The sequence below is a fragment of the Aedes albopictus genome, chromosome 3 (assembly GCF_035046485.1).
Source record: "Aedes albopictus strain Foshan chromosome 3, AalbF5, whole genome shotgun sequence".
NCBI lineage: Eukaryota > Metazoa > Arthropoda > Insecta > Diptera > Culicidae > Aedes > Aedes albopictus.
The window spans coordinates 44,761,959-44,788,075 of record NC_085138.1 but is presented as its reverse complement, the minus strand read 5'-3'; the positions used below and the strand labels follow the sequence as shown (position 1 = coordinate 44,788,075).

The window sequence follows — 26,117 nt, the reverse complement described above, 5'->3', positions numbered from 1 at the left end:
GATTTTCAAAAGGAATCACTTGAGAAGTTTCTGAATAAATAAATATCTTCAAAAATTTCAGAATCTGTGGAGTAATTTATGATAATATTTATGAAGTAATGTTTGAAGAAATCCATGCAATCGAGAATTCTCTGTGAAATTCTGGAGGAATCGGCCCTAGTTGAACTTCTGAAGAAATCCCTTTACAAATTTCTAGAACAGCACCTGAAGAAAATTTCCTAATGAACCTTTGGAAGGTTTTTCCAAAAGAATACGTGAAGGAATTCTTGAGGGAATTTCTGAAGAAATATTTGAAATAATCAAAAGAGGAATCCCAGTGAGAATTTAGGAACGTCTTTCTTTGAGAATTCGTGGTGGAATTTCTGAAAGAATCCGTGGACGAATTGTCGAATGTCTGGAAGAAATCCTAGCCACAGAGATTTTCTGTACGTTTTTATGCTTGGACGTGTAATGATAAAATTTCTAGAAATATTTAGAACGACAATTTGGCTCCTTCGATATTGTATAGTCCTCATTGGAATAGCTAGCAGGAATATTGGAGAAAACTTTGGAACAATCCTTAGTAAAATTTCTTGAAAAGGATCTGAGAAAAACTTTTAATAATTATTACAGCAATTTCTGGAAAGGTCCTCTTCAAAATTCTAGAAGAAATCGTAGAATTCTAGTAGGATCTAGAATAGATTCTAGAAGGATCAGGTAGGATCTTAGGGAGAAATCATTATAGGAGTTTATGACTCCTCTATATACTAAAAAACTTCTGTAGGGGTTTCTGGGAAGAGTTTAAGTATACCATTCCGGAATGCCCATATGAATTTATAGAGGAGTAATTTTTCCAGGATTTCTCGTAAAAAAGTCTGAAGAACTTCTCAATGGATGTTCTAGTGGATTTTTTTATTTCTTTTTTTACCGTTTTTTTTCTTTTTTTTTATGTCATCAGAGTAATTTATTGGGAATTTTTGGACGAATTTCTGGAATATTTCTCTCAAAACGGATCCTCGAAGCTGTTTCTAGAGGAACACTTGGCAGATTTTTTTGGTGAATTTTGAAGGAATACTGGAAAAAACATTGCAATCATTTCTGAAAGAAAGTTTCAAAGTTTTTTAGAGACATTTCCGTTAATTGAATCCTCGCAGAAATTTTCAAAAAATCTTTGGAATTTTTGAAGATTTCTGAAAAAAAAATAGTACCGCTATTTCAGTTGATATTTTCAAAATAGTTTCTTGAAAAAAAAAAAACAATAGTGAGAAATAGTGAGGGAGAAATCATCAGAGGCACTCTTGAAACAATCTTTAGATTATTTTTCTGAGACATCTTGTGGACATTGAACAAACCCCAATGAAATTTCTGGGAATTTTCTCTTGGAAATTCCAGTAGAAATCCTAGAAATTCTAGTACTAGAATATCATTGTGATTTTTTGAAGAATAATAATAAGAATAATTCTTGAAGGAATTGAAAAAGAATTTCTTGCGAAACATTTGGATCAATGCCAGAAAGTATTCCCAAGAAATTCTTAGGGAAATTCCACAGGAGATCTTAGAAAGTATTCTTGGACAAATCTTCGGACGAAGTAGGGGGAAATTCTGAGTGAAATTCTTGGATTTATTCTTGCAGAAGATTGGAAATTCTAAAAGACATTTCCGAAATGTTTAGAAAGGGCCTTTGTGGATTTTTTTTTATTTATTTTTGTATAAAAATTAATGGATCTCCAGACTAATTACTAGAGGATACCTTAAATAAATTCTAAAAAAAAATCCTGAAATTCCTGAAAGTTTTATTATATTTTTCAATATAGTTCAGAATCCTCACTTGTTTCCACCTAGGATTGATTTGGAATTTTTTTTCAGGGATTGCATCTGGGGAGCACAAGGGAGAATTTCCACAGAAACTTCATAAAGAATACTTTAAAAAAAGTCTTGCATTCCTCGAAGAATTTCTTCAGAAATTGCTTTCAGGATTTATGAAAATTCGTCCAGCAACTTCTTTCAATATTACTTTAAAATTTCTCCATTTTTCCCTAAGAAAATCCCTCGGAAATTCCTTTCAAAAATTCCTCGTTTTTCCACGAGTTTGTTTTGAAAACTTCCATAGACTTTTTAGGAATTTCTGAAAATTTGAATTTTTTAAGAAAATCCCACAGAATTTTTTTCGAAAAACCTTCCTAGGATTCATTCGGAAAGTTTCTTCAAGTTTTTTGTTTAGAATTTTCCCCAAGGATTCCCCAGCGATTTCCACAGGAATTTTGACATGGATTCATTCAAAAAATCATCCGAGATTTGATTTGGAAATTTTATCCGGCGAGTGCCTTAGAAATTCCTCCAGGAATATCTCAGAATTTCTACTAGATTCCTCCAGAAATTTCTTCATGAAAAGAATCTTTCAGAAGAATTTCTAGCATTTCTTCAAAAATTTCGCCAAGGATTTTTCAGAAATTCATCCAAGCCTTCAGATTTTAGCTGAGGATTCCTTCAGAAAATCCCATTTAATGGTAATGATAAAATTTTCATCAAAATTTAGACCGACAATTTGATCACATCGATATTTCATGGTTATCAATGGAATTGTTAGGAGAAGTATTGGAGAAAATTATGGAAAAATCCCCAGTGCAATTGCTTGAGAAGGACCTGAGAAACTGTTAAACAAATCTTTGAGCAATCCTAAAAAAAAATTCTAGAGAGATCCTCATTAAAATTCTCGAAAGAATCGTTGAATAATATTCTGGACAAATCTTGAATTTCCGATGGAATCATTATATGTGTTGATATAAGAGTCGTGCTCAGAAATTTCTGTAGATTTTCTTAGAAAAATTTAAGAATACCATTTCGGTGCAATACTTTTTTTTTCAGAAAATCTCGTAGAAATTGTTCGTAGAACTTTCAGAGAAATTTCGGAAGAAATTTATGCAGGAATTTCTGTGTGAATTTCTGGAGGAGCATTTTTTCGAGAATATCGAATTCAGAGAACATTATTGGGAGTTTTTGGATTAAATTCTGGAATGATTCTCACAAAATGTTTAAAGAACCTTCGAAGCTGTTTCTAGAGGAATGGTTCGAAGATTTTACGGATGAATTATGGAGGAATTCTAGTGAAAAACTTTAAAAGCATTTCTGAATTAAAGTTCAGAGGGATTTTTAGAGAAATATCTGTTTTCTTAAATCCTCGCTGAAACTTTTAAAAGAATCTCTAGAATTTCTGAAGATATACGCGCATGAATATGAAATGGAAATATTGCTAGAATAAAATTAATTACGATTTTATAAGGAATATTTTGGATAATTTTCTGAGCACTTGGACATTTATTTGGAGAATTCCACTCGGTGGCATTTTTGAAGAAACTTTTCAAAGAATTCTTAAAATATTTTCTAGAGGAATTCTTCGGGGAACTCTGAAGGAAACTCACAGGCATTTTTTTGGAATGAATATCTCTCGTTATCGTCTGGAAATCTCTGCTGAAATTTCCAAAGTGATTTGTAGAAGAATCCATAAAGAGAGAAATTTCTTGAAAAAATCCTCAAAGCAACTTATCTTTCGAATTATCACCTGTGATTTCTTCTAGGCATTAAACAAACCTTAATGAACCTTTTGGGGGTTCATACTCTAGGAGAAATCTTAGAAATTAAACTCCACTAGAATACTCCCATAAATTTTTGGAGATGCTCTTAGAAAAATTCTTGAAGGAATTGAAAATGAATTTCTTGAGTAACCTTTGGAGGCATGTCTGAAAGTATTCTCGAGGCAATTATTTGGAAAATTCCACAGGAGATCTTGGGAGGTATTCTTGGACGAAACATCGGACGAATTAGTGGGAAATTCGGGGTGAATTCTTGGATTGATTCTTGCAGGAGATTGGAGAGTTTCTGACAGGCATTTACGAAATTTTTAGAATTTTTATTGAAAAAAAATTAATGGGTATCCAGACTAATTTATGGAGGAAACCTGAAATGAATTCTCGAAAAATGTCTATTGGAATCATCGGGGGATTTTTTTTTTAAGGACAAACGTCTTGAAATCCCGCTTGAACAGCGCTCTAGAACTTCAGACGCACAAATCTCAAGATGCAAACTTTAGACAACAGTGCATTTCATTATTCTGTTCTTGCTCACTTGCAATAAGCTTAAAATAAGAAGATCAGGTGCGCTCGTATTGTTTACGAAGAGATTTGTGCGCTCAAAATCGTGAGTAGGTGCCAAAGTCGGCCATCGTGGCGGCCATTTTGGGATTCTTACAAGTCTGTCCTTAAATTCAATGGAATTGGACAAAACCTTAAAATTTTATATTATTTTCAGAATGTTATGTTATGTTGTATTCAGAACTTCCACTCCTGCAAAAAAATAACAAACAATTCTTTAAAAAATCATGCATTCCATAAAAAATTTCTTCAAAAATCGCTCCAAGGAATTTTCAAAAATCGTCCACAGATTCCTTCAGAAATTACTCTAAACATTTTTTAGTAATTTCTCCTGGAATTCCTTTAGTAACTTCTTCAGAATTTCCTTCAAAAATTCATCATTCTTCCGTGAGTTTTGTAAATCTTCCAAATTTTTTTTTGGAAATTCTTCCATGAATTCTTGTAGAAAATCCCAAAGAAATTCCTTCATGATTTTTTTTCAAAAAAAAAAAAAAACCTTACAAGGATTTATTTGGAAATTTTCTTCTGGAATTTCCTTCAAGGATTCATTCAGGAATTCTCACAGGAATTTTGACATGGGGTTTTTCAAAGAATCATACAAGAATTCATTTGGAATTTTTTTCCAGTGATTGCTTTAAAAACTCCTCCAGGATTTTTTTCAAAAATTCTTTTGGGGAGGAATCATTTAGGGATTTAACAAAAAATCTTTTTAGGAATTTCAGATTTTCAGAAATTCTTTAAGGAATTCTTTCAGGTTTTCTATACGGATTTTTCCAGAAAATCCTATGGTAATTCTTTACCAGAATCATTCTATAGAATCATTCGAATGTTTTCTCCAGGGATTGCTTCAATTATTCATTCCAGGATGTCTACACAAATCCCACTAGGGATGGTTTTCCAAATTTTTCAACAAATTCTTTAAGAAAATCGTGCGTGGACTGCTTTAGATTTCTTGTCTGACTTTTGTCAGAACAAAATCTCAAAATTTGTTTAGAAATTTGTCGAAGCATTAGTTTGGAAACCCTCACATTGGTTTCTTCAGAAATTCCGCTATGCATTCTTTTAAAAAATCTAAGAAAAGTGTTTCGTTACAAAATCTTTCATGGATTTCTTGGGATTCTTACCGAAAACTTCCCGGGCGTTCTTTCAAAACATTTTTCCAGGGATGTCATCCGAAATTCCTCAAAAATTCTTTCAAAGTTTTCATTAAAAAGTGCTCTCCATTATCAATAATTTCGCCAAGAGTTCTTTGAGAAAACTATCCAAGGATTTCCCCTTTAGTTTCTTTGAAAATTCGCCATGGATTCCTTCATAAATCACTTCACTGACCTTTATTATTCACAGATTCCTTCCGATATTCCCCACATATTAAAAAAAAACATATTCTTGGGATTTATTAAAAAGTTCTCCTTTAAAAATCCGCTTTATGAGACTCCTTTTCCCAAGGACTCTTTTTTTTTTATAAAATCTTCAACAGAATTTTTCAGAAATTCCTTTAAAATTTCCTTGGAAAGTACTTCCAGAAATTCCAGAAAAAAAACTGCAGGGCTTCTTTCACAAAGTCTTCTAGGGATTCGTTCAGAAATTTCTCCAAGAAATCCCTAGGAAAGTTTTTCATGCAAGGCTTCCAAAACTGCTGCATGGATACCATTTGGAACATCTTTTAGGGATTGCTTTGAGAAAATCTGCCTCGGAAACCTTCAAACATTCCTTTTTTATGGAAATCTTGCATGGATTGCTTCAGAAATTCTTCCGTGAACTCCTTCAGATGGTTCTGCAGTTATTTTTACAGAAGTTTCACTTGGAATTCCTTCAAGAATTTCTTGAAAGGAGCGAACCTGGTGTGGTGGTTAGAACACAAGATTATCACGCCGAGGACCTGGGATCGAATCCCGACATACTCACATAATGTCAGTTCTTCCTTCGGAAGGGAAGTAAAGCGTGGGTCCCGAGATGAACTAGCCTAGGGCCAAAAATCTTGATAATACAGACAAAAAAAAAATCTTGAAAGATTTGTTTGGAAATTTCTTTTCTCAGAATAATCGCTATGCATTCCTATATAAAATCTTCCAGGCTTCATGGAAGTTTTCGAATGATTTCTTCAGAATTAAGTTTCCAGAAATTTCACCATTCAAAATTCCATTACGAATTCTTCCACGGATTCCTTCAACCATTTCTCCAGGGAAATTGAAAGAAAACTATGAAAATCTTGCATGAATTGCTTTAAAAATTGCTCCCTGGATGTCTTCAGATATTTATCCAGAGCTTCATTCAGATTTTTTTCTATAAATTGCTTTTTTGAATTTCTGGTAGGATTCGTTTAGAAATTCCTTCACAAATTCTGCTTTGCGTTCCTATAGACAATCTAACGGGATTGTCTGTTTTCAGAAATTCTTCTAGAGAGATTTTAAGAAAGTTTCCAAGAGATTCCTCCAGAAATTAGTCTAAAGGCTCCTACAGAATCTTCCATGGATTTCTTTTCTAATTTTTCTTTTCTTGGATCTTACTATTCTGGGATTCATCCGAAGTTTCTCCAAGGATTTCATCAGATATTCTTTCAGAGATTACTTCAGCGATTTCTGTAAAAAAAATCGAGAAATTCTTTTAGAATGTGTTTTCCATGAGGTTTCATGGGCTTCTCCAAAAGTTCCTTTTTAATTTTTCTAGAGTTTTCTACAAAATTTTCCCAAGAACTCCAACAGGCACAAATTTCATGGATTGCTTCCCAAATTGCTGCATGGATGCCTTTAGAAAATCTTCTGGAGATTGCTTTAAAAAAAAACCACCACTGATTCTTTCGAACATTTCTCCAGGGATTCTTAATGGAAATCTTGCCTGGATTGCTTCAAAATTTTTTGCTGAGTTCTTGGCTGAAATTCTTCTAAAGATTCCTCCAGAAATTTCTCCAAGTATTCTCCCAGTAAACATTCCATGGAGTTTCTCAGAAACACCTCCATGGTTTTTTTTTCGAGGGATTCTCTCGGAGAATCTTCCACGGATTTCTCCAGAAATTTTTCCATCGATTTCTTCAGAAAATCATAAATTCGGCAGTTCTTTCAGAAAGTTTCACCGAAGTTTTCTTCAAAAATTCTTCTATGAATTGCGTAATAGTTTTTTTTATAAATTTCTCCAGGGATTCTTACAGGAGCTTCTTGAAAAATTCTCCAGGGAATTGTGCTTCACAATTTTTTCCAAGAATTCCCCAAGTTTTTAATAGAAATTTCTCCAATGACTCATTTACTCCAAGGTTACCGCTAGGAATTTCTCGTCGGGATTCTTCCTAGAATTCATTTTGAAATTTCTCCTGGAATATTTCCTAGTAGTTTTCACGTGAATTTCTAAAAGGTTTTTCAAGTTTTTTTTTCCTAGGCATATTTACAGATGTTTATCCATTTGTTTCTTCAAATACTGCTCCGGGAATTCCTTCAAGAATTCTTCCAGCGATTGCTACAGGAGCCCGATAGCAATTTTCATCAGAGATTCATTTGGAGATTCCCCCGGAAATCCATTTGAAAGTTCCACCAGAAAGCCCTCCAGCATTATCCCGATGGCTTCAGAATTATCTCCAGAGATTCTATTAGTATTTCAAGAATTTCTTGGAGATCTTTTCCGAAATTCCGAGATCACGGATATTCATCTATTCATTTCATAGGAAATTCCTGCAGTATTTTGTCCAAGGATACCTTACTTTAGGAATTTCTTCTCGGGATTCTTTAAGGAATTCACTTAGAAGTTTCTCCAGAAGTATTTCCTTAAAGTTTCTACAAGAATCCCTGTAGAGTTTTTAATGATTTTTCTAGAAATCTTTACAAATGTCTATCCATCTGTTTCTCTGGCGGAATACTCCAGGGATTCGTTAAAGAATTCCGCCACAGATTTCAACAGGAATTCAACTAGAGATTTCTTGTTTGATTCTACCAGGGATTCAATTTAGAGATTGCAGTTCAAAATTTCGTGAGGAATTCTTTCTGACATTTATAATGTACAGATTGATTCAGAATTATCTCCATGGGCTTCTTCGGTATGTCAAGGATCTCATCAGGAATTTTGGCGGCGATTTACTCAGACACTTCTATAGAAAATTCTGTGAAACGGATATTTCCGAAAAAAAAAAAACCAAGGAAGAATTTCTGAAGATACCCCTTCTTAAATTTCTGGAAAGATCCTTGGAATACTGAAGGAGCTCCTGGAATTGATTTGGGAGCCTCTGCTGAGTATGAGTTTAGAGGGATTTGGTTTTATGTTTTTCTGATTTTCATTTTTTTTAAATTTGGTGCATGATAACTTTTGAACCATCTTCCTTATAAAAGAATAAGTAGAACTTTTGAGCCGTTCAACCGATCTCTAGACTTTCAGCATGGTTTAAATCATAGCTTTATTGTCCTTTGGATAAATTTATGTATGGGCTAACAGTAAAAATTTGGGGATAATCTGACAAATGTACATTTAAAAAAAAAGGAAAACTCATCTGGCCTCCCTGGCTGCCGCGGCGTTCTGGATGCGAGGAAAATTTTCCTTTTTCGCCCTCTCTCTCTCGCAGGGTTGCGCTCCGTGTCTCTCTTTCTCCACCTCCCGTTGCGTCGTTGTTCGTCGTGTCTTTAGCTTGCAACTCGCTCGATTTTTCGCAGCCGTCGATTCTTTTCCATCGTTTTTCTTGGTCCCCTCCGTCCCACACCGTTCAACCCTGCCCCTCGTTCCATTTTTTTCTCGCTCTCTGTATTGATATTAATTTTCCATGCCCCACCGAAACACTCTGTCCGCTAATGGCACAGTTTCGCTCGCTACGATTCCGTGCCTTCCTGACTCCAGGCCAGGTATATTCACCAGCAATATTTCTATCACGCCCACTCGAAACTCCCGAAACCCCGAAGAATCGCTCTTCACGCGTCCGAAGCACCATGGTAGAGGAATAGTTTCCTTCCGGCGAGGTTCCTGTTGCTCCGAAAATCGAAGCAAGCGCTGCCTTTAATTAACTTATCTTCACACACGCGAACCCTTAGCTATAGAACTACGATGGGGGAGACAACGGGCAGATCGGAGCACTGGTCGACAGCCCCCTAGACTGGGGGGAAGAAAGGAAAATTCGATCCACTCGGTTATCTTGCCTAGGAGGCACAATTAACAGTCCTGGGACATGCAACACTCAGTAACCTTCGACGAAAACCTACGGGAATGAGGTGGAATGCGAGGAAAATCCAATTTTCACTGCAACCTGGATGGGATTTTTCCTCTCAAATCGAATATTGACCTTCTGCTGGTTCCATTTGCTAGCCTACTTTGGTGAATCTTCCAGCTCACTTGCTTGCTGTAATGTCGGTCAAGTCATGGCCTGCTTATCCTTCCGAACTGCAACTACGCTAGAATCGGCCACTGCCACGACACGAATTCTACTCTTTTCCACGGGAAATTTCACAGTTGGTGTAATTATCAGGAACCCCGTCCTGCTGTCAGGATTTTTCACCGATCGAAACCACGACACACAAACTACGGGGGCCACCAATGGACTACTGTGTGAGCTCAATTCTTCGTCTGCTCATTTGTGTTGCTCCCTCGGTCGATTTCTGTGTGCGGCTCTGTCTGTGTGTACCCTTTTTTGTGTATCTCACTGCTCACTCTCCCTGTGTACTGCTGCCAGCAGCCACTGTTGCTCCTGCTGGACTCCAAAATCCGAAAACTGCAATCACAATCTTGGAAATCAAAATCCGATCCTCATTCAATGCATTGGATCATGATTCCGGGAGCGCATCGTTTATGATTCTGATCGGATTGCTAGGATCAGGAAGCCTAATCATAATACTGGCAGCTGAGCTCCAATATTAAAGATCATCATTTCATGACATGACACACTTTCTAGTTTCACGATTTGTAATTCATAATTACTGGATCAGATTTGTTTTCCTGTGGCATCTTCTCCGTCCGAATTCCTTCTCGTCGAATCCATCCATTCCAAACACCTAAAAATCTAGAAATTTTCCTCCTCGTTCCGCTCGTTCTCTTTCCGAATCTGCAGATCTTCTTCCCGCTGTTGGGGAGCTTCCTTCCTCCCCCAACGCCCTGGGAGCTAGAAAAAATGTCAGCAATTTTCGCACCATAAACCAGGTTTTTCTCCGTTCCCACCACTGCCTACGAGCCCCCCTCACATCGAACCGCAATCGGAACACGAATCCCCGAAACACTACCTTTCTCGAAGGGATCAAAACGGCCACCAACCAATAAAACACGACAATTTTCGCGAACGAAAACTACCACGGCGATGATGCGCTTTCAACATTCAGAGCCACGGTTTGCCCATTATAGGTAGAAACGAAAATAGAGCAACTGTCAAAATTTTCCTTCCCCGATGAACGAGAGCGAGAGAGAGAGACTCCATCATCATCCATCCACCGTCCATCCTCCCGTTTCCCGTTCGTTCGTCGGGCCGTGGTGCCATGCATCGATGACAAGCACATAGCCCCGCAAAGCAGGCGGCGACCGTGCACGGTTTGCTCATTTCTCCCACGCGCGCGCGTCTTCTCTCCCTCTCTCTTTCGCTGGAATCTCGACGCTGGCGCTGCTGCTCTTGCTCCACCATCTGTCAAACTCGTTGCTGGCTGCAGATGATGGGGACCAGCAGTTTGCGCGGAACGCCACTGGAGCCACACGGCGCAGTACTAGAATCCACCCATAGCTGTGGTGAATATCTGTGCGGGTGGTGGGGGGTTCCTCTTTCGTTCCAGTTCGGTTTTTGAAATGGTGGTTGATATGTTGTGTTTTATTTTTCATTCACAGATACCGACAGACGCGATTTTCATCGCGACGCATACGGAAGCGCGTCATCTTCAAGCAGGGCGATTGCAACGTTGTACAGGGCAATGTGGCCAAACGGAGACGGCGCTACCTGCAGGTAAGAGCTGTTCGAATTCTAGTTCATTCGGGTCAACCAAGGGACGCTATGGTCCACTGCACGATTTTTTTCTGGCCTGTTTACTGTCACAGAAAATTTGACGTTTGAGAGGTGTCGACACCGCTCAAACGTCAAATTTCGTGTGAGAGTAAGCAGGCCAGAATAAATTCGTGCAGTAATCCATGTCCATAGCAGAGCAATGTTAAGGTACTGAAACAGGTCAATCCAAGCAATCACTTGATATTTAAATATAAATCGGATGATTATATCATTCTCGACCTGTAAATATTTCTTGCGCAAAGAGTTTCACTCCACTACTGTCACTACTACTTCAAGAAGCAAGTTCTCTTATTTGAAGCTCTGCTTACAAGTTATAAGTCTTTAGCATGGTGCCGTTTTTTTTCAAGAAGTTTCTGGAAGTTCGAAGCTTGGAGCAAATAGGATGGATTTAAAGATTTCCACGAAGCTCAACAATTCCAATTTATAAGTCTGAAAATTCCGGACAGAAGCGCTCCTGATCCGTGAAAGTGTTGAACTCATGGTTGAACTATTATGCACCAGTCTAATAAATGTTGCAATTTTTATTATCATTGCCCTGTGCCGACTCTGCTACTTGTGTTCCGCGGCAAGCAGACGTAACTTTGTGTTCAGATCCCATTTATCCGCCACATCGTGACCCGAAGTGCCTCACTGGTTGTTGTTCTATACTGAAATTCTTTGAGTGGACCTTTTGTGGACAAAGTGAATTACCAACAGGGGATGAGTCCAGAGTGGCGCCTAAGCCAGTGAAAGCTATGTGAGAATGCTCGGAACAGTCGCGGAGTGAGCCCCCCTTTTGCGAGATAGCCGTGTAGTTGCTAGCTACCCAGTCAACCAGTCATCGTATAAGATGTTGTTTAAGATGTTAAAGTGGAGGCGATATGCGTACATTTTACATGCGCCTAAATGGAGGCATGCACGCATAGGGCCTCCACTTTATCATCTTATGCAACATATTATACGATGACTGGTTGTCTGGGTAAGAACAGGACTGCTAACCACAATTCAAGGTGCCATGCGACCCCTGCTAAAGAATGTTTGCTCGAGGAGATGAAAAAGATGCTCGATCGTTAACGGAGCCTCTGGGGTGCCTGGACGGATACTCCCTTACCCGCAATCAACGAAATGGTAGTGGTAGTGGCGAGGTTAATCCTTTTGCGAGAAGCGGGTTGGCTAGGTCTCCGTTGAGGATCAGGGAGCTGTGCACATAGTGACAGCATCGGTAACCCCATTTCCTCCCTGGCGAGATTGTCGGACGGAGCGATGGGCTCTCTGCGATGGAGGTGGTTGGCCCTATTGGACTTCGTAAGTCAATGATGCAGGCCAGGCAAGACCACGAAAAACTCGTGGCAACTGTGGCCACGTCTACCCCTGCTTTCGCGGGTGGCCCCAAAAGTGTGGCGGATGCTATTGTTTACGACAAGCAGTCGCATAAGCGTTTGCGGCACCCGTCAGGTGAGGAGCAACCAAGCGGCGCCCGCAAGACTACGCGGTTGTTAACCTCGAAGGCCAGTTGTCGTACCCCAGCCAGGCATCCCGGAAAGACGGGGAGAATGGGCCTGAAAAGGCCGGCCGTCCCAAAGCGCAGGGAACGGGGGGTTAAGTAGAGAACGCAGAAGTGAAGAAGAAATCGTAGGAGGCGCATAGGGACACCAGGCCTAGGAAACGTGAGGAGGAGAACGTGCCTATGGAGCCGACCTACTGAGGGCAGGTGCTAAGCCTGAGAAAGGCGACGCGCTCTTCATCAAGACTGAACAGTCCAAGTACTCGGAAGTTTTGAAGGCAAAGAAGCACGACGCCAAGCTCGTGGATCTGGGAGCCGACGTGCGCAGTATTAGGCGTACTCGTACAGGTACAAATGGTACTCGAACCCAAGCGCGACAAGCAACGCGAGGGGGTCGTCTACAAAAGTCTGGCGGACATAGGCGAAACTACCGGGGGTGCCGGGGTTGCCAGGCACCCCCTAGAATTTGAATGCATTGCTATGAGATGTGCGGCGATGAATGATGAATGGATGAACTCATGAATATTTCTTTGTAGTGCATCCCCTGACAAAAAATTGTAGTTTCGCCCATGCTGGCGGAGGGGTTCGTTGGCTAGGGCGGCGGAGGCGACTCTGAAGACACTGAAACGGAAGAGCCCATCACGGTACTGCGGAAACAGTGCAAGGTTCAGGTGGCCACTGCTGCCGTTGGGCTACGAAAGGGCCCGGCAAGAACACAGGTGGCCTTTGTACAGCTACCGGTGGTGGACGCTAACAGGTCCGTTAAAGTAGGGAAGCTCAAGGTTGTAAGTAGTGAGTGTCACCAGTAGTGGTGTGTTGAAGTGTCCAAGATTTGTGAGATTATCATGATTTTTTTTATTGTTGTGTTGTAATCTTGTACCAAGGAAGTCCTTAAATGTCTGAACTTGCACACTACCCAACACCCACTGTGATGTACCGCAGCTAAGAGTTCCGCTACTCACCACCAGGCGTCGCAGAAGCGCATGTTGGGCGGCCATTTTGAAAGTGTTCGGAGTTCACGCGCCCGAACAACTGTCGTGATTCGAACTGCACCGAACGGTCGACCGACTCAACGCAAGGCGAGAAGCAGAGGACACAGAAGGAAAGACGGAAGAGAAGGTTAAGTAGCGGAGCAAGAAGAAAGGGACCCCGCCAAAAGTGAAGAAGAAGAGATTGTAAGGTAGGAGACAGATGATAAGAAAGTGGGAAAAGTAGTCAATAAAGGTACCTGTAGTGTGAAAGTTATAATAAAGTTGGTTTATGTTTAACGTAACCTGTTTAAGTGTTTCCTTGGCCACGATAGTCAAGCGCGTACGCCGACCCTGAGGCAGTTGAAGGAGGGGGGTCGCATCACTGCCGTAATTCTGCAAAGTGACGTAAGCGACATTGATAGTTTTGGCCCATTTTTTGGTTATTGTGCATAAAATTTTTGCCCATCCTCTAATTGTCTTTCCATAGATGATAGATTACGACTAGATCTTGTATTCTAATGCCGCAGGCATACCACAGAGTTATTTTTACACCAGTTATTATATATAATATACCAAAAACGATCGACATTTTGAATGGCGCTTACGTCACTTTATAGAATTACGGCAGATCAGTGCTGGGCAGGGATCGCCCACTAGTTACACTTGGCGCCCAACTGCAATTTGCGTAGACTATCAGAGCCCGGGTGCACTTGAATAACGATTGCGTGTCTTTGCGGAAGTCTCTGGGAAAACTTCCAGACTTCGCGGACGAACTTGACCAAAGCACACAAAACAGGTAACCGATTGATGAATTGAAGTCCAGCAGTTCCCAAAACGTCCTTCGAAGCAACAGCAACCCAAAAGCCAGAAATCCGATGAGAAGCAAAAAGAGCATAAGAAACCTAAACCAAAGCCGGACGGTACCCAACGGCAAAGCAATTCAACTCCTGGAAACAGTGAAACCAACACGCTTCAGCGAATCGTGAACGCGTATGTTCCTCCAGGGAAACATGTTTGTTTAAATTGCCATGAAAGTGGGCATAGCTTTGAAGACTGCAACAAGCTGAATTCTGAGCGTAAATTGTTTTGTTTCCGTTGTGGGTTTCCAGGTTTCAAGAAACTTGCCCAAGACTGCAAGACAGCAACCATCCTCGTGACTCTCAGCGATGACCCCAGACCATTCGTGAGAGTGGAAATGCTGGCGATCCCAATAATTTGACTGCTAGACAGTGGAGCAGCAAAAACAGTTTTGGGCATAGGCTGTAAAAAACTAATTAACGCCTTGAAATCAACGAAAATTGACTCGAAAACAGCTGGAGGGCAAAGTTTAGAGGTTTCTGGGACAACTGACGTTCCAAAAACGTTCAACGAAGAACTCTTACCAGTTCTGGTAGCTCCAAATCTGAGTCGTCGCTGCATTCTCGGATACGATTTCTGGCAGGCTTTCGAGATCCTACGGTATCCCAACATATAAACGCGATCGACGAAGCTGAAAGAGAACCATTGGAAAAGTTAAGTGAGTTGAGCGAGGATCAAATGAGACAGCTGGAAGAAATGAGACAGCTGGAAGAAGTGAAAAGTTTGTTTCTCCCAGCGAGTCCAGGCCATTTGAGCAAAACAGGTCCTGGGACGCCATGGTCTCTGAGAAATGAGCGAGAACAGAGAGCTGTTTGCAGAGTTTTGTGGCAACAATGACATGCACGGAGAAATCAAACTACCTAATTTTTGGGTCGATTTTACTCAAAGCTGAGTATATCGAATAAACTAGTTACCCAAAATTAGGTTGTTTTCCCTCTTTCCCCCACCGATGTTGTCAAAAACAAACAGAGATGCGTCTATCCAATGGGGGTCCTTGAGCCCAATAAGCCAATTTTGAGTAAATGTAGGTATACTCAAATTTGGGTTGAATGAGGGGGGGTCTTGGGTTGAATTTACCTACTCTTAAGTATATTGTTTTGCTGGAGGTAAAGGCAATTTACCTAGTGTGAGTTTAATCGATTTACTCAAATTTGGCTTATTGGGCGTAACTATGGGGTTGCGTCAAAAGAACTCAATTTTGGGTAGTTTGGCGGTTCCGTGTGGTGATTGTTGGATTGCTCTTTCCTCATCGACCAGTGCACAAAGTGACATGGGTTTCCCGTGATGGTGTCACGGAAAATCAAATCGACCAAGGATGGCAGAAAATCACTTCAAGCGATAAATGATACAGGATACGCATAATCCAAGATAGCCTTGTTCTTGCAGTAGCATGATGCCGACGCCTCACACCGTGCTCGTATCACAGAACAATTAAAGCATCTGATGCACGCTTTATCGCGTGATGACCCGTTATCGGATCATGTTACAAGTCATGATAAATTTTATTCATCACATTTTTTGCCACTTATGCACCCGTAAGCCGCATTCATGGTTCGGAATAATACATTTATAAGCATATCTGGAAGTTAAATCACCAAGAATGCTCAAAAAGTAAATGAAATCACTAATTTATCATTTCGACTTCATGATAACGATCGCATCGCGCCCGCACATGCCGAGCGAATCATTCTTCTCGGACCGAAGTTTGTTATGATGCCTGACGACAAAATGTTATCGTTGTTGCTATGATCGCGCGATGCCGTTCGACCGCGACACATTCGAAATCTGATCATGATCACTAGATTTCCATCCTTGAATCGACCACATCTGCATCAGTCGAAAATGGAGATAGATCCTCAGCAATCATAAGTTTGGACGGGTCAAGGAGAGAATGCCGCCTGGACCAAAGTAGAGCGGAAGATGAAGAAGAAATCGTAGGAGGCGCATAAGGACACCAGGCTCTGGGAAATCTTCCAGACTTCGCGGACGAACTTGACCAAAGCACAAGAAACAGGTAATTGATTGATGAATTGAAGCCCAGCAGTTCCCAAAACGTCCTTCGAAGCAACAGCAATCCAAAAGCCAGAAATCCGATGAGAAGCAAAAAGAGCATAAGAAACCTAAACCAAAGCCGGACGGTACCCAACGGCAAAGCAATCCAACTCCTGGAAACAGTGAAACCAACACGCTTCAGCGAATCGTGAACGCGTATGTTCCTCCAGGGAAACATGTTTGTTTAAATTGCCATGAAAGTGGGCATAGCTTTGAAGACTGCAACAAGCTGAATTCTGAGCGTAAATTGTTTTGTTTCCGTTGTGGGTTTCCAGGTTTCAAGAAACTTGCCCAAGACTGCAAGACAACAACCATCCTCGTGACTCTCAGCGATGACCCCAGACCATTCGTGAGAGTGGAAATGCTGGCGATCCCAATAATTTGACTGCTAGACAGTGGAGCAGCAAAAACAGTTTTGGGCATAGGCTGTAAAAAACTAATTAACGCCTTGAAATCAACGAAAATTGACTCGAAAACAGCTGGAGGGCAAAGTTTAGAGGTTTCTGGGACAACTGACGTTCCAAAAACGTTCAACGAAGAACTCTTACCAGTTCTGGTAGCTCCAAATCTGAGTCGTCGCTGCATTCTCGGATACGATTTCTGGCAGGCTTTCGAGATCCGTCCTACGGTATCCCAACATAAAAACGCGATCGACGAAGCTGAAAGAGAACCATTGGAAAAGTTAAGTGAGTTGAGCGAGGATCAAATGAGACAGCTGGAAGAAATGAGACAGCTGGAAGAAGTGAAAAGTTTGTTTCTCCCAGCGAGTCCAGGCCATTTGAGCAAAACAGGTCCTGGGACGCCATGGTCTCTGAGAAATGAGCGAGAACAGAGAGCTGTTTGCAGAGTTTTGTGGCAACAATGACATGGTGATTGTTGGATTGCTCTTTCCTCATCGACCAGTGCACAAAGTGACATGGGTTTCCCGTGATGGTGTCACGGAAAATCAAATCGACCACATCTGCATCAGTCGAAAATGGAGATGGAGCCTTCTTGATGTGCGGAACAAGCGTAGCGCCGACATTGCGCCGACCATCATCTTCTAATCGGCGAGATCCGACTGCGCATTGCCAGGATCCAGCGTCAGGAGGTGGAAGCGTAGAAGATCAATGGAGCGCCATCAAGAACGCCTTCATCGCCACCGGCGAGAATAATTTGGGTGGGCTACGCACCCGGTGAAAGCAGTGGATCACAGATGATACCTGGAGGAAGGTAGAGTAGCGAAGGAACGGCAAAGCCGCGATAGAGCGAGTGAAAACACGAGGAGCCAAAACCGCCCGTCAGCGCTATTCGGCTCTCGAGAAGGATGTGAAACGCTCATGAAGACGGGACAAAAGAGCGTGGGCGGGCTCCCGACGTGACCGACGAAGGCGAGGAAGACGCAAACACCGGCGACATCCGTCTCCTCTACGATGTTTCACGTCGCCTTAGTGGAACCAAGATGAATGCTACGATGGCCGTGAAAGATACATCTGGACAGTTAATGACCGACCCGGCTGACCAGTTGAAACGCTGGTTCGAGTGCTTTGGAAACCTTTTTCTAGTGTCGGTCACGCCATCTACACCTCTACGCCATCTTACCTGTGTCAACACCGAAGCTCCATCAGTGCAGGAGATAGAAACAGCCATCCGTAGCATGAAATCGAACAGTAGTATAGTCTAGTATAGTATTAGTATAGTCTGGTCGTTCGTTGGTAATTTCCACATCTCGAAGCTTCATCAATTCCCATGTTGTGTCGTCTATCAGGTTGTGCTTAGAGCCCGAGTCAATTAACATGACTACATCTACACCCCGTCAAGAAATCAATTCTTCATCATCGTTTCCGACATTGTTTATCGGCAGAGTTTCTTTCTCTGCTGTTACCCTTTCATGTTCTTCAACTTTGAAGACATTCCTTGGACGCTTGTTGTTGGAATATGGATAACCATGGGAAGTGGCGAACGGGGCCTTTCGCTTCCGATCATATGTCACCTAAGTAAACACATACATGATACTGTAAATATGTATATCAGAGATTCTACGCTAGTTTTTACTTTGATCAACCTACCTGGTTGGACATTGGTTTCGTGTTCGATTTACATACTGACTGAAAGTGGCCCGTCTTATGACATTTCAAAAATGTTTTGTTCAACGCGGGACATTGGTCTTTTTGGATGTGTACAAGGGCGTAGCCAGAGGGGGCAGGGGGGGGGGGAGGTCCGTGCCCCCCCCCCCTGGTTGCCAGATTTATTTTTTAATATCAAGACAACTCAAAAATTATTCAGAGTTCAATAAAAATATCTCAAAAATTTAATATTTTAATAATTAAGGTTTCTATTCACAATTATCAAACCTTTTTTACTCGAGAACACAGGAAATTTCACCAAATATGCTAACAGCAAAATACCTGGAATTTCTTCAAGAATACTTTCAAGGACACCTTTAGAAATTCCTTTGGGCATTTATTCAGGAACTTCTTCAGGGATTCTTCCAGAAATTCCACAAGGGACTTCTCCAGGAGTTTCTCCTTCGTGAATTCTTCCATGGGCATCTTGCAGGGTTCCGATAGTGATTGTTTCAGGATTTGTTCCAAGAAATGCACCAACAATTCTTCCCACGATTTCTTCAGATACTTATGCAAGGATGCATCGACGAATTCCTCCAGGATTTTTTTCCATAGCTTCTTTCAGTGATTCTATCGTAGATTGCTCCAGATTTTTTTTTTTAAGAATTCATATTTTGGTTTCACCAGATGTTCCTCCGGGAATTTATCCTGGGACATCTATAGAGGTTTATTGCAGGAATATCTTCCTGAAATCCTTACAGGAAATTTTATCAGAGATAAGCTAAACAATAATCCAGGAGTTCCTTAAAACATTGTACAAAACAATCTTTTATGAGTCCATGCAAAGATTCCAACAATAATTCGATCAAAAAATATTGCAGACATGGATTCCTCCATATTTTTTCCAAAAGAAATCTTTCCAGGATTTTTTTAAGAAAGTTTCCCTAGGATCTTCTAAGGAATTCCTCATGGGATTGCTTCCGAGATTCCTCATGGGTTTTCTTCAGGAATTCCTCCATGTTTTCCTTCAGGAGTTCCTCCAGGGATTCACCCTGGAATTTCTTCTGAGTTTCTTCCAGGAACAACTTCACGAATTATTTAAAAATTCCTCCAATGATTCCCTCAGGAACACTTTTTAATGAGTTCCTCTTAGAATTCTTTCAGGAACTCCTCCAGGAATTAATCCAGTAGTTTCTCCAGGGACTGTTTAGGGATTCCCTTAGGAATGCCTCTAGGAATTGCTTCCAGGATTCCTCTTGGGGTTTCTTCAGGAGTTAATACAGGGATTCTTTTAGGAACTGCTTCAGGGTTTCCTCAAGGAGTCCCTCCAATGAGTCTTCATAGAATACCTTCAGGATTTCTCCAAGGATTCCATCTGCAATTTCTTCAGGAATTCTTTCTGGGATTCCTACAGGAATTTCTCAAGGAATTCCTCCACGAATTTCTACAGAGATTCCTCCAGGAATTGTTTCAGGGATTCCTCTGGGAATTGCTGCAGGGATTCCTCTAAAAACAATGATTCAGGTATTCCTTCAGAAATGCCTTACTCCTCCAGGAATTCTTCTAGAGATTCCTCAATGGGTTTTTATAGAGATTCCTCCGTTAATCCCTACAGGCATTACTCTAGGATATCCTCCAGGGATTCCTCCGTGGATTTCTCCTAGATTTTTTGCAGGGCATATCTCGGGAATTCCTTCTGTGCTTCTTTCTGGAACAACTTATTTTAAAAATTCCTACAAAGATTCTTCCAGGAACTCTTCTTAAGATTCCTTCAGGAATTCCTCCTTGTATTCTTTAAGGAACTCCTCCAGGAAATAATTCAGTACTTCCTCCAGGAACTGTTTAGGAATTTCTTCTCTTCTAAGGATTACTCCAAAATTTCTCCAAGAATTTCTTCTGCGATTTCTTCAGGAATTATTCCAAGTATTTCTCTACGATTTTTTAAGAGATTTAGCGATTCTTGGATTCCTCCAGACACTCCGCCAGAAAATCCTCTAGAGATTTCTCCATGAATTCCTTCAGGAATTCCTGCAGGCATTCTTCTAGGATATCCTCCAGGGATCCATCCAAGAATTCCTACAAGATTTTTTTTCAGAGATTCCTCCAATAAATCCTCCAGGTTTTCCTTATGCATTCCTTCAGGACTTCCTCCAAGCATTCCTCTAGTAATTGCTTGCGGGATTCTTCCACCAGGAATTAATACAGAAATTTATCCCGAAAATCTTCAAGGTATTCCTCCAGGGATTTTTTTTCCAGAGACAGGAATTCATCCAAAGATTTCTCCAGGAATTACTTCAGGAAATCTTCCAGAAAATCTACCAGGAATTTTCCTAGGCATTCTTCCAAAGATTCCTCCTTAGATTCTTGCTGAGATTCCTCCAGGTATTCCATCAGATATTCCTCCAGGAAATCCCCAGGAGTTCCTCCAGGAGTTCTTCCAGGAGTTTCGCCTGGGATTGCTAAAAGAATTTTTCCTGGGATTCCTTCAGATATCCATGCAGGCATTCCTCCAGGATTTCATCCAGGAATTTCTCCAGGAATTTCTTCAGAGATTCCTTCAATATTCCTTCCAGGATTTACTCTAGGAATACCTTCTAGATTTTTTTCCAGGAATTTCTCCAAGAATTCTTGCAGATTTTACTCCAGGAATTTTTTTTTTATTCTTAATCACTTAACCTAATTTACAGCTCTTTTGTCCACTAGGGTACTACGTGAGCGATTCCAATTGGACGCTGCATTTTCACTTTGTACAGCGCCTAAATGTATTCTATTCTATTCTACTGTATTGAACTGGTTGCGTGCTTCTTTCATTCTTCTACCCTGTCCATGGTAGAATGATGAGCACGATGATGCTGATGTGTGGCTGCTGTTCCTTTTCCAGTCCGATTGGGGGTCCATTATGAGTTGCGGTTCGCCGATATCCAAATTCCGGGTCCGTTAGAGCTATATGCTCCGAAGAGGGTCAGGTGCCAGCTGCTCTCGGGGGGAAGATCAGCTGACGAAAAATTGCAAGTGCCGGGGCTGGGTTCGAACCCATGACCATCCGCTTATGAAGCGAACGTGTGGACCACTGCGCCACGGGCCCCGACTACTCCAGGAATTGCAGAATGGATTCCTCTAGGAGCTATGCTAAAAATATGTCCATGAAGTTCTTCAGAGGTTTTTTCCAGGGATTGCTCCACAAATTTCTCCAAAGATTCCTCCAGGAATTTCTCAGAGGATTTTTACAGAAATTTCTCCCAGAGTGCCTCTAGAGTGTCCCTCAGAATTTCATCCAGTGATTGTTGCAAGAATGTCTCCAAAGATTCCTCCAGGAATTTCTTCCCAGTATTCCTCCAGGATTTAATCCAGGAACTCCTTCAGGAAATTCTCCTAGAATTACCCCAAGAACTTCTTTAGGAATTCGTCCAGTAATTTCTTCAAGAATTGATGCAGGAATTGCTCCTGGACATCCTTTAGAAATCATGTCAACAATTTCTCCAGAATTTTTTTGTCAGAAATTCTCCCATTTTCAGGGATTCCACCAGGCATTTTCTAAGGAATTTCTGCTGAGTTTCCTTCATGAATCGCTCCAGGGATTCCTCCAGAGATTGCTTCGTGAATTTCTCTAGGGATTTTCCAGGCAATCCTCCAGAAGTTCCTCAATAGATTCTTCCAGCAAATCCTCTAGGGATTTCTTCAGGAAAATCTCCTGAAATACCTTCAGTAATTTTTCAGGGATTCCTCCAGGTATTCCTGCAGGTATTCCTCCAGGAAATTCTCTAGAGATTCCTCCAGGATTTTATCCAGGAATTTATCCAGGAACTCCTCCAGAAATTCCTCCAGGAATAACCCCAGGACATCCTTCATAAATTTTGTTAGCAATTCCTATAGGGATTTTTCCTGGCATTACTCCAGGAATTTCTTCTGAGATTCCTTCAGGAATCCCTTCAGTAATTTCTCCAGAGATTTCTTCATGAATTTCTCCAGGGATTTTCCCATGGATTCCTCCAGGAAATCCTCCAAAAATTCCTCCAAGAATTCTTCCAGGAAATCCTCTGAGGATATCTTCAGAAATTCTTCCAGGAGGGGAGCTTCCCGGAATACCTTCAGGGGTTTTTCAGGGATTTCTCTACAAATTTCTTCAAGGATTTCCGGATTTCCGCTCCAGGAATTTCTGAAAGGATTTTCAGATATAGAAATCTCCCAGAATTTCTCTGGAGATTTCTCCAGAAATTCATACAGTAATTCTTCCAAGAATTTCTCTAGAGATTCCTCCAGCAATTCTCACAGGAATACCTTTAGGAACTCCTCCAGGCATTCCTCCAGGATTTTATCCAGGAATTCCTGCAGGAAATACCCCAGGATTTTTTATCAGGAATTCCTCCATGAAATTCTCTAGGAACTGTTCCTGGACATCCTTCAGAAATTATGTCAGAAATTCCTCCAGGAATTTCTTCGGAAAATCCTTAAGGGATTTCTTCAGAGATTCTTCCAGAAAATTCTCCATCTCCAGGAATTGTATCAAGAATTTTTCAAGGATTCCTCCAGACATTCCTCCGGGAAATCCTTCAGAGATTCGCCCAGGAATTGCTTCAGGGGTTCCTCCAGGTAACTATCCTCCAGGGAATCCTCCAGAAATTTCTCCAAGGGTTCTTCCAGGAAATCCTCCTAGAATTTCTCCAGCAATTCCTCCCAGAGTTCCTCTGGAGATTTCTCCAGTTATTTTTCCAGGGATTGCTCCAAGAATTCATCCTAAAAATTTCTCCAGGAATTTCTCCATGATTTCCTGTTGGGTCTTATTCAATAATTCTTCCTAGAATTACGTCAGGATTCCTCCAAGAATTCCTCCAAGGACTCCTTTAGAAATTTCTCTATAATTTTCTCTAGGAATTCTAGGAAGATTGCTTCTCATTATTTTTCTCTAGGGATTCCTTCCGGAATTCCTCCAGGAATTTTTCCAGAACTTCCTCCAAGGAATCCTTCAGAAATTTAACTTGGATTTCTTCTAGGATTTCCTCATGAGATCTCTTCAGATATTTCTCTAGTCATTCGTCCTACATTTTATACAGGAATTCCTCCAGGTATACTTTCAGAAATTTCCCCAGGGATTCCTCCGAAAATTCTTCCAGAGATTCTACAGGGCTTCAAGGCTCCAGGCATTCCTGTAGGAATTGCTCCTGGGATTTATCCAGCAAGTCTTCCAGGGATTGTTCCGGGAATTCCTCAAAATATTTCTTCAGAAATTCCTCTCAGGTTCTCTTCAAAAAATCATTGAGGAGTTTCCTAGGAAATTTTTATGAAATCCTTCAATCATCTTTTCAGTGATGTGCCTTAAAATTTCTCCAGGTTTACCTGATGATATTTTTTAATTATTTTAAGAATTTCTAGAGTAATTCCACCAGCAAAAAGTATTGGAAGATAATTTAAAAAGGACTCATACCAGAAAATTCTAGTCCTTAAAATCCTTAACCTTCCATAAATAGCTTACCGCTACCAGCACCACATTGATTTGGGTCGGGTGGCCGAACTGGTCACTAGGCCAAATGGGTTGTTAGATTGAACGGTTTGCTTAGGCAACTGGATGGAAAGAAACTGTTTAATGTTTAAGTGAAACGGTCTTTGTTCAACCTTGAAATTTTGGTTGACTTTGACTGGTTAATTGAATAAACACACTAATAGTTTTTCGCGTTTTAAAGTCTAAATTATAGTTCACCGGAAACAAATTCAGAGTTCCAGTACGAACATGATTAACTAGATTAAGTGCAACTGAATCGAGTTTTCTTAACCTTAGAAAGAACAGCCTATGTTTAATAGAAGGAAAAATATTCGATGATAAAGTTGTAATCCGTTATGCTTATAGTGAGTATAAAAGTAATATTACGAAAAAACACCCTATGTTCAGAAGATGGAAAAACTCTGTTGAGGGCTGTTATCCTCATAATGAGTAAAACATTTAAACTAGAAAGAGCAGCAGTAGACTACCGCCGTGAAACAAAACAGTTAAACTAGAAAGAGTTTAGAAGAAGTAAAATTTCAGATGAAAAAGTTGATTACTATAATACGAATTTGAGTAAAACAGCCTATGTTCCGAAGAAGAAGGAACTCTGATGAAAAAGTTAACGGCTGTAATCTTTATAATGAAAAAAGAACAGCCTATTTTCAAAAGATGGAAAAATCTCTGATGAAAAAATTAATAGCTGTAATGCTCATAGTGAGTAGAACACTAAAACTAGAGAGAACAGCCTATGTTTAGAAGGAGAAAAAAAATTCCGATGAAAGATTTAAAAGCTGCAATGCTTATAGTGAGTATAACTGTTAGACCAGAAGAAAAGCCTATGTACAGGAGAAGGAAATACTCTTATGAAATAGTTTATGGCTGAAATACTTATAATGAGTAGAATAGTTAAGCTAGAAAGAACAGCCTATTTTCAAAAGAAGGAAAAATCTCCGATGAAAAATTTTATTGCTGTAATTCTCATAGTGAGTAGAACATTAAAACACAAAGAACAGCCTAAGTTTAAAAGAAGGACAAATCCCTGATGATAAATTTAATAGCTGAAATGCTATATTTATTCTTCACCACTTATCCTTACAGCTTTTTTGTCCACTAGGGCACTACGTAAGCGATTCCAATTGGCAGCTGAACTGACATTTTGTACAGCGCCTAAATGTATTCTATTTTACTATATTGAACTGGTTGCTTTTGCGCTGTTTTCTTTTTGTATCCTGCTCATGCTAGAAAGATAAGCACGATCATGTTGATGCTTTTAGGTTAGGTATAATATCCTTTTTGATTTTGCAAGTAGTATAATTATGTTGACAATGTAACTGTATTGAATATCTTTATCCTGTCGATAGCTTCGGTTGTGCCCGTTCACTTTGTTTCTAACTAAAAATAAGCTTTTTCGAGATGCTGTATTATAAATCTTTTCTACTTAGCCTCCCAAATTGATTTTTTTTTATTCTTAATCACTTAACCTAATTTACAGCTCTTTTGTCCACTTGGGCACTACGTGAGCGATTCCAATTGGACGCTGCACTTACACTTTTGTACAGCGCCTACATGTATTCTATTCTAATTTAACTGTATCGAACTGGTGCCTTGTGGTGCTTCAACTTTTCTACCCTGTCCACGGTAGAATGATGAGCACGATGATGCTGGTGGATGGCTGCTGTTCCTTTTCCAGTCCAATTGGGGGTCGTCCATTATGAGTTGCGGTTCGCCGATATCCAAATTCCGGGTCCGTTAGAGCTATATGCTCCGAAGAGGGTCAGGTGCCAGCTGCTCTCGGGGGGAAGAGCAACTGACGAAAAATTGCAAGTGCCGGGGCTGGGTTCGAACCCATGACCATCCGCTTATGAAGCGAACGTGTGGACCACTGCGCCACGGGCCCCGACTATCCCAAATTGATATCCCCCACAGTTCCCCAATGATGTCGACTTTTTTCATGTTTATTTCGTTTTGTGCAAGTTAGTAAGACACATATAATTACAACCCTTTCGGCCTAATGACCCATTCGGCCTAACGGCCTGCTCCCGAAGTGGGGTAGGTTGTAAGACGCTGGACTGAAGAAGGACACGTTTTGTTGTACCACCTGGGGGTTGTAATCTTCGGGAATGCCGTTGAAGGTATTAACGGACATTTTTAATTAAGTT

The 26,117-nt window shown here is 40.6% G+C and overlaps 2 protein-coding genes across 8 annotated transcripts in view; one reads left to right on the top strand and one right to left on the bottom strand.

Moving 5' to 3' along the window:
* LOC109401451 (serine/threonine-protein phosphatase 2B catalytic subunit 3) overlaps window positions 1-10,517 on the bottom strand; it is a 245,079-nt gene extending 234,562 nt beyond the window's left edge. Inside the window, exon 1 of one of the 6 annotated variants that reach the window (XM_029869182.2) lies at window positions 10,307-10,517. The gene's annotated coding sequence lies outside the window, so the exon portion shown is untranslated. Of the gene's footprint in view, window positions 1-9,295; window positions 10,277-10,306 lie in introns of those variants that run through there. The other 5 variants (XM_062861034.1, XM_062861030.1, XM_062861031.1 and 2 more) reach the window with 5 other exon arrangements.
* Window positions 1-26,117, top strand: part of LOC109401449 (G protein-activated inward rectifier potassium channel 3) — a 496,540-nt gene that overhangs the window by 388,140 nt on the left and 82,283 nt on the right. For both annotated transcript variants that reach the window (XM_062861023.1, XM_062861024.1), the window contains exon 4: window positions 10,896-11,010. In XM_062861023.1, coding sequence (XP_062717007.1) covers window positions 10,896-11,010 — 115 coding nt within the window. The remainder of the gene's footprint in view (window positions 1-10,895; window positions 11,011-26,117) is intronic.